Source organism: Nannobrachium achirus, assembly GCF_963921795.1.
Source record: "Nannobrachium achirus genome assembly, chromosome: 9".
Classification (NCBI taxonomy): Eukaryota; Metazoa; Chordata; class Actinopteri; order Myctophiformes; family Myctophidae; genus Nannobrachium; species Nannobrachium achirus.
This window is the reverse complement of record NC_137818.1, coordinates 31,141,109-31,157,456: the sequence shown is the minus strand read 5'-3', so window position 1 is coordinate 31,157,456 and position 16,348 is coordinate 31,141,109. Positions and strand designations below refer to the sequence as shown.

General features: G+C 42.4%; 1 protein-coding gene across 1 annotated transcript; it reads right to left on the bottom strand.

Moving 5' to 3' along the window:
- Nucleotides 1-1,502: 1,502 nt before the first annotated feature.
- Nucleotides 1,503-13,670, bottom strand: galnt6 (UDP-N-acetyl-alpha-D-galactosamine:polypeptide N-acetylgalactosaminyltransferase 6 (GalNAc-T6); the record flags this gene model as incomplete). The annotated part of the gene is made up of 10 exons (XM_080733616.1): nt 1,503-1,616; nt 1,981-2,139; nt 2,679-2,780; nt 2,886-3,017; nt 3,630-3,830; nt 7,566-7,683; nt 7,864-8,098; nt 9,346-9,495; nt 11,772-11,944; nt 13,183-13,670. The coding sequence occupies 10 exons, from the start codon at nt 13,668-13,670 to the stop codon at nt 1,503-1,505; spliced, it is 1,872 nt and encodes a 623-aa protein (XP_080589742.1).
- Nucleotides 13,671-16,348: the final 2,678 nt, after the last annotated feature.

Genomic DNA, 16,348 nt, shown 5'->3' with positions numbered 1-16,348 from the left:
ACTGTATGTGCTATGAATGTTCTATAGTTTCAGACCATGCAAGAGGTACAAATTTTGTGCATTTTATTAGCCACTTGAACCCTGACGTCCCTATTCTTGAAAACAGCCAATCTAAAAGCTCACAGTGCATCACAATGTATTGTGCGCTTATACTGTAGAATATTTTTTTTTAGTGCAGTAAAACCTGGAGGGGGCCTTAATGTTTAGAGCCCAGGTACAGTATAGTGTTTACAGGGATATTTCACTTTCTAACTTGTTTGGGGTCATTTTAAAGTCTACTCAGGCTTTTATGACCACTCCAGTTTCTAAGTTGCTTGATTCAATATTTAGATATTTGATATGGATTGTATTGGACACGCCCCTTATAAGACCTATAAGACCCATTTTAACAAACCCTGGTAGAATTAATTGAAGTGTCTCGAGACGCTGAAGAAGGCCAAAGGCCACAACCGGTCCGTCTATATGGGTGAGACTGCTGTTGTGAAATGAATTAATAAATCTACAAGAAAGAAACTAGAGTGCGGATATTCCCTTTTTTCCTGATACTTACCAGAATCTGCACCCAGTCAACAAAAAGACTTTATTACTCTCGCAGAGAGCGCGTCATCTCCAGACGGTTTTGTACCGACTAGGAGATTTGTCCCTTTTTGATGAATCTACCATGGTTAAAAAGGAGTTACAATGGGTTTGTATTATAGGAAGGGGGCGTGTCCAATAAAAAGAATATCAAATATCTAAATAATGGATCAAGCAACTGTACTTCCAAAAGCTTGAATAGATTAAAATGACCCCAAACATGTTTGAAAGTTAAATATCCCTTTAAGTGCGGACGGACTCACATCCTTGAGGAAATGCTATTGGTAGACATACTTTACATAATACGGCATTAATTATTGAGACACCATTTGACACGCTTCACTACCATAACCATTACTGATGAATAGCAACCAACACTGACATCCAAATTACTTTTCTTGTTAATACCTAAAAAAAGGTACTACTTTTATACAATGATCATATCACTTCAGTAACAGTGCATCGCTTTTCTTTCTTTTTAATTTAAAATTGACCCATCTCCCTTTGGCAATACATTCACATTTGCAATGTCACTATACATTTTTTACAGTCTTACAGCCACTTGTTGCACATGAAAGGCACAGCTTTGTGATCATACTGTACTTAGCAGCTCCGAACATGTCCCAGTTGTCTATGCCAGCCAGTTCTGGCTGTCAAGTTCACATAGTCAACAGGAAGAACCCGCAACGTTTCCACAGTCTTTCCTGAGATTCTGTCATAAATAGTTTAAAAACCAGTCACAGGTTACCCTGCGCTGCTTTGCACAGATGGGTTCAGATCCTCATCTGTTCACACAGGTCCACCCAGAGTCCTAAGCTCCACATCATGCAGTCCTTTCGGCTGAAGGCAGAGCTCATTTCTTAGACCACTGTGTCTGAGGAGAGGAACGCAGGGAGTTGTTGGTCCCTGGTGGGCACACTGGCTGATCAGCTGAAGGACCAGTGCTGGTGTATGTCTGCAGGATTACAGTCGTCCATCTGAACCTGCCCTCCTTTTAGCGCTAAACATTTTCCGCTGCTGGGGTTCTTCAGAAGCTGCTCCTACAGGGCCAGAGCAGAGAAACAGAATAAGTACCAGCGCTGCACAATGAATCATGTGTCATCTGGGTGCCAATGGGAGCGAACAGCGCATAACAACCGAGGAACACACGCAGAATGAATGCAGACTTAGGCAAGCTTAAATAACCCGCTGATTGACACGTCAGTGTATGAAGTTCAAGCATAACATTGTATACACCCACATAGTAATGTGCATGTGTGTAACATCATTGAGTATAAACTGCCTGAAGCTACATATCAGTTATGCAGACCTAATCAATAATGGATGTTTTAGAAATCACAAATAAATAAAAAATCCATAAGCAGAGATATTGCATTAATCAGTGACATCCCCAGCACTCCATACCTCAGTAAAAAGCCACTCCTGTTGTGGTGACAAACTGGTACCCTTTCCCTTCAGCTGGCAGACCTCAATCTTCACTTGCTCCGGCGGGGGCGCCGCATGGAGACACAACTGCTTTCCAATGTTGTGACGCAGCTCTTTGTGAGATGTGTATTCAAAGTACTGGAAGAGACAAAATACTAATCAGACACAATTATTGAAGAGGATATTCAATTGACCATAGTCACTCGTTCATTTTGCTTTAACTTCATACTCAGGGGGCGGCGGATGTACTGATATTGTGACAGGCTCGTCGATGGACAGACGACAGCCAGGTTTCAAGATAACAAAGTTCCTTTTATTTCACCAGTAGCCCAGCCATACAGGATCACATATGCTGCATGCCATGTGGTAATAGAGCTCAAGACCCTGTAGCTACCAACACATTTCACACAGGAGAGCAGATGGTTCCCTTCTGTTCGGGCAGTGGCTCTCCCTGAATGTTTGTGGAGATGACTGATTTCTCCTGTTGTGCCTCGATTAGCTTGATTGATGGTTAAGGTATAGCAATAGATTTGGGCAGACTAGATCTGCTTTTATGGTTCACTGCTGTGTTTGTGTCAAGCGGATCTAAGCAGGTGGAGCTGGGGAGTTTGGCTAATAAACATTTTAAATCAAGAAACATTCACATAGAAGAAGGGTTTGACACTATGTGACTGTACCTGGTTTCCTCCCATGTTGTGACACTGGTACATGATCAATGGTTTGCCTCCCTGGTTGTTCTCGCCCACATCCAAACAGGTTTGAGATCCTGCGTTCTTAATCTGTGCATTCACAAAAAAACATAATGACATAGCTGCATACAAGTACCATAAGGAAAAACTGAATACAGATTAAGGAAATGGTGAAAAGGGAAAAGGAGGTCTTACGGCTCCAAATTGGGTAGGAGACAGGTCTGGAACAAAGGCCTCTGGGTAAATTGTGTTGAGAAACCAGGTGAAGTTTTTACACTGTAACTTCTCTCTCAGTTGCAGACGTTCGGAGATGTCACCATACTTTTTCTGTAACACCCAAAAGAAAGTACTTTGAGCTCTCAAGAAACTGGACTTGTAATTCTGGACAAACTACTAAATAAAACGCTGCCATGAAACCTTTGCTGCCTGGTGTATTACTTGTAAAATAAATTAAAATCTCCTCAATTGTACAAACTAAAACTAAAGGGCTATGTGACAACTAGCATTCTATGTTAGTAGTCCCTGACTCCCTGTACCATCCGGCCCTGTACAAAGATAATTGATACAAGGCATTAACAAACAGCATACTTTATCAAAGGCCTTTCCCCATTGCCCTGTGGCTTTTCATATATGTGCACAATGCCAAAACAATGTGATCACATGCGCCACAGACACAATGATGGGAGGCAGGGGCATGTCACCTGCAGGAGATTTGTGCTCAACTGAGCACAAATCTTGAATTTCTATTTAGGATTAAAATATATATAAAAAAAAAAAAACATTAAACATTGCATACCTAACAGCAGACATAAAACATAAAGCCTACACTATTGACCAAAACAAATAATATTAACCAAAACAAACCAAATGGGGGTGCTGGAGAGCATATTTCACTAAGTACGGTAGTGTAATCTTTTAAGTTTGTTGTTCTTTACTGACCTCACTGGCCATCTTTGCAGCATTCTGGTTGCGGCGGTAGAAGATATTCTTATAGTCATCCATCCAGACCTCAGCCAGCCGCACCTGGTTGCGGGTGATGACCTCTGTGCCCTTGGGGAAGGTGTGGGGGCTCTTGGTACGGAAGACGTGACCCACCACAGAACAAGGAAGTATTTCTAACTGACCCCCACACTGCCACACCTGAGGATGAGATAGGCACTAATTATTATCATTAATTTACAGTATTTCTATTAATCTCTGATGCCATAGTTTCCTATTTCACAGATAATACAGTATCTGGCTTAAAGTCCTGTTTGCAATTTGGTGTTAGGGGAGTTTCTCACCTGAACTGAGTCAGTGGGTCCCTAGACATGAAAAATCACAGAGGTGCTCGTCCGCCATAGTGCCAGGAATGGCGCAATGGCCAAATCAAATATGGCTGCCATCGGCTATGATGAAAATCCAACTTTTCTGTTTCTGCGTGTATATGCACATGTAATACCTCTATTTGGACTAATTGTGGTGTGGGGAATTCATTTCTGATATTGTTTTGACCATTTTGGGCGATTTGGACCTCAAAAGGTCATGGTCAAGGTCATTTTGCTATTCCGAAGACCGTGGGCCATAACTTGGCCATTGTTAGGAGTAAAAACAGGTGCAGTAGGTCTAAATCAACTAATGCTGACATGTATAATTCATTTCTGACATTGTTTTGACCATTAAGGATCATCTTGTCTTTGAAATATCAATGTCAATGCCATTTTCTAAAAACGATTTTGTTCATTACTTGCACTTTTATAGTATTTTTTGTAAGTTTGTTACTATTTTATAGTAAGTTTGTTTTGTTTATAACAAAAGACATACTAGTGGGAAATACAACAAGTAAACATCCACATTTAACTTTAAAGGGGGGTTTTAAATGGGTGTTTAAATGAGCAAATAAGACTATTTACGAATAAAAGTGACAAATAAAATCACACAACAAAAGCACACACAAAATTAAATAACAATTTCCAAAGTGCACCATATTGGGATTGTGTGCATCCAAGTTAGTATGATGTGTTTTTACAGGATGTATTCAGCAAGGCAGCCATATCCTCGAGAGTCGAAGTGTTCCTTGCATCCGTCCATGTTCCATTGGTTCTAGTCTTTCCTCAGGTTCCTTGGCTGTTGCAAGCAGGTGGCAAGACATGCACTAGAAAGGTGCCTTGTTGGTCTCAGGCAGCAGTTGTAATTCTCTGCTACCAATGCTGTCTTGTTCTGTCAAGGTCTTTGCCTCTCCAAAGTTTGTTAGATATTGTATTCGGTCAGAAGCCATAGCTGCATGCTTAGTCCCCACCTGGCCCATGCAGTCATGTCCAGTTTCCAAGGCATATGTCCCCTGATCACTGTCTTGGCTAGTGGTGCTCCAAGATGAGAGACTGCTTGATGCTGTAGAAGCATGTGCCGCTGCACACCTAGTGCCATACTGCTACCAGATCTACTTAATCCCCAGTGCTTGGAAGTATCACTACGACAACTCTCTGGGGTCCACTCATAATCCTGGCGACCCATTATTCCCTCCATTAGGTTAGGGTTATGGGTAGGTTTAGTTATAATAGGGCCAGTTGACTCCACATGTACCAGCAGCTTGGTGACAGCCTCCTCAATCTAGTTCAATCTTTGGGATCTCTTCACCTCCAGCCCCTTTTGCAGGGAGCCACTCATCATCATCAGAGATAACAGAGTCGATAGACGCACCCATCCCTCATCAACTTTACACATTCTGGGTGTCTGAGGTGAACAAACAGCTCTCCAGCTGTGTGTTCGGAATATGGTGGCCATTCAAGCTTGTGGCGATGTAGGAAGAACGGCTGCCTTGGAATCTGAAGGTTCCAGGGTCGATTTATGTCTCCTCCTGCTTATTTGTCGAAGTGTGCTTAAGCAAGACACTGAACCCCTAACTGCTCCCGATGAGCACCTTGCATGGTTTCTTGGTGTGAATGTATGTGTGAATGTGTGTGTTAATGGGTGAATGTGAAATACATTGTACAGCGCTTTGGAGAAGAGCGCTATATACTGTAAATGCAGTCCATTTACCATTATCAGCTCTGTTGTCTCTGTTGATGATGTCGCTAGTGGAGAAGAGATCCCAGACATCTTGAATAGGATTAAGGAGGCTGACACCTGGTGCATGTACAGCCTCCATTATAACTAAGCCTATCCCTAACCTTCACTAACCTAATGGTCAGAATAATGGGATGTCGGAACTATGAGCGGACCCCAGAGAGTTGTTGTCTCCTTCACATTACTGCTATACTACACCCCATATTTCCAAGCACTGGGGATGAAGGAGATCTGGCAGCAGTATGGCACTGGTGAGACTCACTTGCACTGCATCAAGCAGTCTCATCTTGGAGCACCACTAGCCAAGACAGTGATCAAGGCACATATGCCTTGGAGACAGGAGATGACTGCATGGGCCAGGTGAGGATTAAACATGTAGTTATGGCTTCTGACCGAGTACAATGTCTAACAAACTTTGGAGAGGCAAAGACCTTGACAGAACAAGACACAGTATTGGTAGCAGAGAAGTACAACTGCTGAGACCAACAAGGCACCTTTCTAGCGCATTTCTTGCCACCTGCTTGAACAGCCAAGGAACCTGAGGAAAGACTAGAACCAATGGAACATGGAACAGGGCATGACATAAAGGCTTGTCCTGTTGTCCGGGACAAGTGCCCATACTATGGAGTGGAGGGAGCAAGGGGGGTCATTAGCCGTCCTTTTGTTATTATTTCAATGTATGAAATTTTTATCCGGACAAGTGACTTTTGTCTCCGGACAAGTGAATGGGAAATATACTTGTCCAAAGGACAACTGCCTCAAAAAGTCAATGTCAAGCTCTGATGGATGGAAGGAGCACTTTGACTTTAGTACACTCCTGCCATGTCTGAAGCAAGACACTCGACACTGATGGAGTTCTGTGCATCATATTTTGCCATGGAACAATGCCAAATCAATCCTGTAAAAACACCTCATACTAACTTGCATGCACACAATCCCAATATGGTGCACTTTGAGGGAAATTGTTATTTAATTGTGTGTGTGATTTTGTTGTGTAATTTTATTTGTCACTTTTATTCGTAAATAGTCTTATTTGCTCATTTAAACACCCATTTTAAACCCCAATTTAAAGTTAAATGTGGATGCTTACTTGTTGTATTTCTCACTAGTATGTCTTTTGTTATAAACAAAACAAACTTACTATAAAATAGTAACAAACTTACACAAAATACTATAAAAGTGCAAGTAATGAACAAAATCGTTTTTGAAAAATGGCACTGACATTGATATTTCAAAGACAAGATGATCCTTAATGGTCAAAACAATGTCAGAAATGAATTATACATGTCAGCATTAGTTGATTTAGACCTACTGCACCTGTTTTTACTCCTAACAATGGCCAAGTTATGGCCCACGGTCTTCGGAATAGCAAAATGACCTTGACCATGACCTTTTGAGGTCCAAATCGCCCAAAATGGTCAAAACAATATCAGAAATGAATTCCCCACACCACAATTAGTCCAAATAGAGGTATTACATGTGCATATACACCCAGAAACAGAAAAGTTGGATTTTCATCATAGCCGATGGCAGCCATATTTGATTTGGCCATTGCGCCATTCCTGGCACTATGGCGGACGAGCACCTCTGTGATTCTTAATGTCTAGGGACCCACTGACTCAGTTCAGGTGAGAAACTCCCCTAACACCAAATTGCAAACAGGACTTTAAGGCAGATACTGGACTAAGACTGATATTATGACATTTCTTTTACACAGGCATGTGTTTCAGCGTAAGGTTTTTATGGATCCATAGGCACATTCCTAGCAATATTGATTAATCTGACACTAAATAGAATCTTGACCATGAGAGTGCAGAAAGTGAGACTGACCCTAAATGACATCTCCACATTCTCTCCTCCCCAGATCTCCATCTTGTCGTCATAGGTTCCAATGTGTTCAAAATACTTCTTGGAGATGGAAAAGAGACCACCGGCGAAGGCAGGTGTTCTGAGAAGATAAAAGCATCAGACAATAAAATCATCAGATTTAGTAAAAGATCATTTTAACGAGGGCTAACGACATCAGGCACAGGTCACGAGTTCAACAAAAATTGTGCGCATGTGGTCTGTGCACCGAAAACCGTCATGTTTCAGAACTCCACAATGATGAACCTCCTTCTTAACTTACTTGACAGGGTAGGTTTCATCCTTGCGCTTCTTCTTGGCATCATCAGGGATCGCCTCCCACCCAAAGGTCAGACTCCAGTCAAAGTTGCCACGGTTGAAGGCATGGCCGTTGGCCGAGGGCTTGTTGAACTGAAAGTTGTTGAGGTCGATAGTGGTGATCTCTGGACTGACCACTGCAGTGGGCTCTTCCACGATACGAGCCAGCAGGGGCTCCAGCCAGCCATGGAAACACTCACCTGGGGAGGGGTAGAGGAACATACAGTACATGACTTCATATCTTCTAACCCTGACTACATATCAACTACAGCGGACCCATTTCACCGCTTGCCTTTGGTGCAAGGCCAACAATATGCGTTACATGCCACCTCATTTTATGAATACTAGTTTAATACCCTTGTCAGAATACTTAGGGCAGCTTCCAGTCAGTGTGGTGCCAGGCATCTCTTTACACACACACACACACACACACACACACACACACACACACACACACACACACACACACACACACACACACACACACACACACACACACACACACACACACACACACACACACACACACACACACACACACACACACACACACACACACACACACACACCGTTATCGTTATCTAGAAGGATGCGAGACTAGTAGAGAAGGTCATAGAATATGTCTGCGCAGACAGGCTTTTTGGAATTGGAGACGAGGCGAGACTAAAATGTCTTAAAAATGAGGGACAATATTATATATGCTGTTTTCGTACAGTATCTGTAAAACTTAAAGCAGTCACTTTTCTCTTCTACCCCGGATTTGAACCTGGTTTTCCAGCACAAGCGCTGCATCTTTTATCATCGAGCTAATAGAGCCGGCCTGCTTGCTCAAGGGGATAAATTGAATCTTGACCATCAGGTCAGATTTCGTGTCAGATCCTGTGTCTGGGTGAGACAAGACCTTTGACAAGATCTAAATGTCTCAATAGAAGAGCAGGGAAACTAAATACATTGTTTTCCCACTTTCTAACCATAGGTCTACAAAAGGGGTCTTCAACGTTTTCAGGCCAAGGACCCCTTAGTTGAGAGAGAGATGAAGCAGCAACAACCTTTTCATAGATTCCATATAGTTTCATCGTTTGACAGCACAATCATCAGTGTATTTTGGATTCATGTAAATTTGTTTTTTCGGATATTTAACCACTTGAACCGTCTCACAACGCCTCACAGCACGAGGTGTTGTGAGCTTGTAGATCGGCTATTTTTGGCTAAAGTTCTCCGAATATGGACATTAGGATTCAAGTGGTTCAAAAGGAGAAAAAAACCTTTCTATCACTCAAAGATTTGGAGGACCCTCTGTAGTAACTCTGAGGACCCCCTGTCGAAGACCCTTGATCTACACACACAATATTGGTGTGTGTGTGTGTGTGTGTGTGTGTGTGTGTGTGTGTGTGTGTGTGTTTGTGTGTGTGTACAGAGTATAAAGTATACTGTATGGTTTCCTTACAGTGAGCATCCAGGAAGGTAAGGATTTCCCCCTGAGCCACGCTGGCCCCCAGCAGCCTGGCTGTAATGAGGCCCTTCCTCTCCGCCTGCCTCACCACACGTACGATCTTATACTGACGAAGGAACTCCTCCAGTTGGACCTTCAGGTGCTCTGCAGGGGAAAGGAGCATCATTAGCGTGGAGGAAAATAAGAGAATATGAGCCGAGCAAAACAGTGTTCATTTCGTAGACCAGGGGTCTTCAATGTTTTCAGGCCAAGGACCCCTTAGTTGAGAGAGATGAAGCAGGGACCCCCACAACCTTTTCATAAATTCCTTAATAAACCTGACCTTTCACTATGTACTTAGTCTGCAAATGTTCTCCTCTACACCAAAGCTCTTTGCCAAACATCAACATCTACAAGCTCACAACACCTCGCAGCGCGAGGCGTTGCTAGCTTGTAGATCTGCTATTTTTGGCTAAAGTTCTAAGAATATGGACACTAGGGTTCATGTGGTTAATATAAAATAGGAGAAAAAAAAACTTTCTATCACTCAAAGATTTGGAGGACCCCCTGTAGTAACTCTGAGGACTCCCTAGGGGTCCCGGACCCCCTGTTGAAGATACATGTCGTAGACTATCTATGACAAAAATGTTCGTGGACTACCTTTTTCCACTGAAAAAAAACAAACCCTAAACATTTCAGAAGGCTAAAATATGACTAAAACAAAATGGAATTCAATTCAAAAGGTTATGACTAAAAATACATCAAAATGTACACCTAACACTGGTGCTACAACTAAAACTTAAGAACCCGGAACAATGACCACACCTATTGGTTCGAAAGTTTGATCATTAATGAATAACTTGTCTGATAACATTCTGCTACTGCTTTGCCTCATCTCTTGAACACTCACCAATTTAAATGAATTACAGTTGATGTAAGCCAGGGTGTAGAAGTCACTGGGATATAGTATGCACCTCTATTTTGACACAATAGTTCTGATTAATCATTCACAGTAGATCTGTAGATCTGTTAAACTGTAATATTACATATAGCTAAACAATAACTGCTTTAAAATGCTTTTGTTTCCATTCGGAATTCCAGTGCTTTGTAACTTGCTCAGAATTTTATATACACTACTGTAAAACAACATTGTGTTGACATAGTATATGGTGAACACTAACCTAAGTAAAATGAAGACGACGTGTAACAAGTTTCAGGTTATTCTTGCACACATCCTGTGTGTATCCTGCGTGGGTGTTATTACTGTATGTGTGGATTGTGGCAGAGGAATGGGTGTCAAAGGGTCATAACTGCTGTATCTTGTGAATGAATGGGTTTATAAAGTACCGTATGTATTTTATGTGTGTGCTTGAATTGGGAACGATTTGGGAAATAAATATAAAAAATACATATATACAGTATTTAGAGTTCTAAGGATGGTGATGATGATCTGTCTATCCAACACTGCTGGTTGGAATGTCATGACATTTTCTGTAAGGGTGCAAAAGTTAATTGAACTAATCAATTTAATCGATTTGAAAGAATTGTAATAAAATGTATTTTGGTGGGACAATTTTGAAATTCCTCTCTTGGTGGAGGTGCTGGTAGGCAAGATATGTATAAGACAAAAACCTCACACTGCTTCTCTCAGGAAGGGACCTCACGCTCCAATGCGTTTGAATTACTTTGTCAGGTACTATCTATATACTGTAGCACCTGACAAAGCCAACACGGCGAAAGAAACAAGTGAAAGAAATATTGTTCTTGTTTCCTCCTCTTTGTCTGCACCATGACCACAATTGAGTTACTGAAACTCGGACACATATTCTGAATGGCTGCTATGTAAAGTCATTGTACAGCATATACAGGAATGTACATTGCTAGGCACAACAGAATTGTTGAGCTATTAGTTAAGGACACAAGTTCATATGTTTGATCTTCTGCCAAAATGTATAAGCACTAAGTGTTTCAACTGCCATGTTCATGTGCAATAATGAAACTGATGCTATTTCAGATTTTACAGCTAATTCACCAGATGTTGACAGCATAGAGAAGTAACCATTTTGGAAGTGGCATGTACATTTGACCACAGTCTGGAAGAGGCATTCCTTACCAATATGCTTTAAATGTAAACTGCTTATGTTCATATTTGGAAGCCTCTGTAATGTCCATAAATCAGTTTTGAGAGGCCTGCAGATTAAAGGAACGCCTAAGCTGAGAGCTAAAGCATGGGCAGAATTCTGTTCAGTGTCTGTGATAATTGGCAGTCACCATATGGAGGAGGCGATGCTTCCTGTACCCATGATCTGTATCCTGAAATACTTGTACCCATACCTGTACCCACATGTTTGTGCATCTACTAATGCTTGTGTTCAAGAATTTCTTGTTAAATGTGAACGCAAATTAAGATGTTAAAAAGAATGAGTGTGTGTATGTCCTACCAGCAACGCTAGCATCATCCACCAGGATGATCTCTGTAAGCAAGGCAGCAGGCGATGTGTGCAGGACACTTATGACGGTCCTGAGCAGGGTGGACCAGGCCTCGTTGTGGAACACAATGATGACACTGGTGGTCGGTAGGGGAGGACAGCGCCGGAACTTGCGCTCCACACACCTGGCAAAGTCGAAACATGACAAAATAGTAAATACGCGCGCACACACATTATGGGGAGAAAGTACACATTCCCTTGGCAGGTGTTGGGTTGGGGAATACGGCACACTGGATGATGTTTTGAACCTGGTGGCTCTTCATCAATGATGATGTTGTCCAGCAAACAAGTGTTAACTGTTAACACAGTGTGTTGGTACTTTGTTCTTTTTTCTAAAGACACACAGATACACACCCCACAGGCATTAAAGTAAAACGGTAAATTGTAAAACGGTAAAGAAGTCCTCCACACTAGTTTCCTAAAGAATTACTGCAGCACAATATGTAAAATTATGTTTAGGTATTATCATTCAAAACGTATGTTCTTGCTGTTCTACATACAGCCAACCAGTTTGAGGTTGGCTGTATGAGATTGCAGATTGAGGCTTTGGTTTTAGGATATATCTGAGACCATTAATGCTTTATGGATGCGCGCACACACACACACACACACACACACACACACACACACACACACACACACACACACACACACACACACACACACACACACACACACACACACACACACACACACACACACACACACACACACACACACACACACACACACACAAAAGAAAGTAGAAGTCATGGAGAAGTCTTCCAGCCAGCCACCATTAAAGTACAGTATAATAGCCAACCATTGTTTGCATTATAGGCTTATGGTGGGTGGCATGCTCTCAATTTTATACAAATAAAGCACAGCCCTAAGCATACAGTGGTAAACAATTCCCCCATAAAGAAAAGCGGTCTAAGAGCTTTTCACAAAACAAATAACTGTCAAGGGCATTAAAACTGTGACACGTCTCACTAGCTGGGAGATAAAGGAAAATTAACAGTAGGGTAAGTATCAAATGTCCCAGATAAGCTTACATCCTGATCAGGAGAGCCCAGAGTAAGATACTGTAGCCAGCTATATTCCTATTTTATCTACACACCCACTGATAAAGAATCTATATGTCTGATCCTGTTATTGTCGTAATCCACTTAAGTTCTGTTCCATTTCTATGGCAATTTTCAGAACTTCAGATCATGATATTGAGATGGAAATGCTTTCTGCAAGTGTAACCTTGACTGAGAATTTGGTTATTATCTGTAGCATATGTGTATGTAAATGCAGTAAAAAGAAAAAGATAACAGTGCAACAGAGCTAGCCTCAACTATCCACCAGTCAAGATAATTCTAAGAATGTCCTCTCTTACTCTGGAGGCCGGGTGTCCTCGCCAAGGCTGCGGCTCAGGGAGATGCGATCACTGGCGAACTGGTTGAAACAGTGTCTGGTCATGCCCTCCTCTTTTTCCTTCTCCTCCTCTGGGGTCAGATTATCCTTGTTAAATGCCTTGCCGTCGGCGCCAGGGCCCTGGGGGTCCTGTGGGGGCCTCTCCAGGGCAGGCTTCAGTTCAGCCTGGCTGTAGAACCCAGAGCGGCACTGGCTGTCTTCAGTTGGGTTCTCCTCCGGAGACGGCCGAACCGGCGGCTTTATCTGATTCTGAAAGCCCAGGTTGTTGACGGCGTCCCGCACCATGACAATGACCTGGTCCTTCTTGACCACCAGATCCTGGAACCAGGGGTCCCGCGCGGGCTGTTCGCCCACGTCCCTCTGGAGAACCACCAAGGCCAACATGAACAGAGTCCCTCCCAGCAGAACCAGCTTCAGCGGGGAGAAACGCCGGCGCAGGAAGAAACGCATGGCGCTGGATGGATGTCACACTCCAACCTAGATAGATAACGTGGTACAAATAAAACAATTAAACTAAAACAACCTGGTCATGATGTAATAGGGCAGGTCAACCGCAGGGCTGTAGTCAAGGTTTGAAAAATAACCTCTCTTTTCTCTCAAAATCTAAATCCCATGTAAATCTTACTTGCCTTTATCTGCCAAACCGCAGGTTATTTCCTTCGAACGCTCTCCGAACTAAATCCTTTAAATCTCTTGTTTATCTTCAAGTGTCATAGCAGCCGGAAGCCTAACCTGCAGTCCTCCTATGCTCCTCCTATTCTCTTTCTCCCTCTCTCTGTGGAGTCCCAACGGGCAGACAAGAGAGGGCAGGGACAAGTAGAGAGAGTGAACAAACAGAGACACACCTTCTGGCAAATACCTGAAGCAACATGCGCCCCCAGGTACACAGCCCTCCCGGACCCACCCACGTGGCAACAGGTAGTACTGGCCAGGCGGCTCAATGTACAACTCCCACACCGGTTACTCATTGACACGTGACGTCTCCCAGAAACACCTGTTAGCACACGTATCCATACCACGGCAACAAAGACTGTCATCCCCCACCAGGAAATATGTCAAGATATACCTGTAGGCCTACCTGATTCTGTTCCGACACAATAGGGAACAATGGCAGGTATGTGGAAGGGGATCTCATTCTATTGAGGACATCCGCAAAGTCCTTAGTTGATCACTGTTCATACTAGAGTCACTCTTACTAGGTCATAATTAATTTACCCTTGGTCTCGGACCAGCCTCATTCATATTTGATTCAAGGAGACACTCTTTTAGTGACAGAGTCTGAGACAGCGACAAGCTGGCGACTGCAACCGCCCTCTTTGTACTAGTGGAATGACATATGTCTGCTGGACAACCAGTTTGTCAAGTTTTCTGTCAACACAGAACATGAAAATGTGGTTGAAGAGAAAGGAGGGCGGTGGAAAGATAAGATGTCCATTCATGCCTCACATTAACATTTAAAACGTACTGTATGCTAATATATAAAGTGACATGCCACTATAAGATTTGATGCTTGTCAGTTGTCACATTCTTACACAGCCTTTCAAAGTAATAAGAGATAGGCTACAAAATAAATAGCAACAATTCAGGATAGAAATTATAATGAAACTATCTCATAGTAACGAGTTTGCGGTGTTCCCTTGACTTGCTACAGGAAAAAATATATAGAAAACAATAACTTAACAGGTCAAGAAATGGTCAGATCATATATCACATTCACATAGGCTATTATTACAAACCTTATTTACAAATTCACTATAAAAAAAAATCACACATTTGCGATTTTGCGAATCCTATCAAACAGACACGTGCATATCTCCTTGTATGGTCCGTTCTGTCCGTGATGTTAGTTCTCCATTATCTCCATACATGGGAGTTCCGTGCTCATACGGACATACACATATAGCCAGACGTAAGAGCGGTTAGCACCGCTATAATAAAATCTATTTATGAAAGCGCAAACATGCACAGGCAAAACATAACATAACAACAAATAGGACGTTTAGCACAGAACGTTCAAGTGTCATGGGCGTCGTGCCAAAAAGAAACAGGAAGGTTGACAAAATATCAGGAAGTTATTAGATCCATTCAGTCAGACAGTTTCATAATACCACTATAACAAACGTGCTTGTTGAATATATTGTAAGTGGCGTATATGCGCTTAATTAAGTATAATATTACCAACATATTAAGCCTACAGAATTGATTAAGTAGAATTATAGAGTCAATCTGACTCAAATGACAGCGCATCCGTGTCATCATCCGCCACCGGGCGGGCAAGTGTGTGTTTAAGGCTACTACAAATGATTGTATTTGCACTGGCTGGCTCACCTCACACCAACTTACCTCAAATAAACTTCCGATTATATGATGATGAGATCTAATTGCTCCAGGGTTATTTGTTTGTGGTGAAACGCACTTCTAATCTGGTGTCTTGAAGTCGTTTACGAATGCGAGAGTGAGTGACGAGCTACGATAGTTTTCTCCTTTGAACGTAACAGGTGTCATGATGCCATTCAAATGATTAGATGGAGTCCCCTGGTGGCGATGCGGGAGCACTGTTTCTCAACCAGTGGTCCACGTGCCACCTGTGGTCAGGGGTGTCCCACCAAATTCTACAACTGGGCCCTGGGTACTTTAATTATTGATAAATAGTAGATCTACAAGCTCAGATTTTTGAAAAATCATGAACATTTGTGCAAGTTTTTGAATATATATATTTTTAAACCTATGTTTCTATATGTCAGACAGTGGTGCTCAAACTCATGTGAAGGACCCCCAAAATTATATGTATTTGGGCATTTGGCCACGGACCCCCATCTCAAAATATTTAGTTCCAGGGACCCCCCAGAAGCAACATTTGAGTAACAAATGTTTGCTTAAAAAATACATATATTCAACGATTTGCACAAATCTTTTCACTTTAAAAAATCTGTATCTGCCATTTTTCAATAGTTAAAGCATAAAATAAATAAGGCACCTCCACCTTGGGCCCTAGTAACTCAGTCCCACTTTTACCCATGGGGCAGGGGGTCCCCGGACCCGACTTTGAGAACCCCTGCATTAGACCACTGACCACCCCCATAACTCTGAGAGTGTAGGCCTACAAATGGAACCGGAGGGACAAAAGC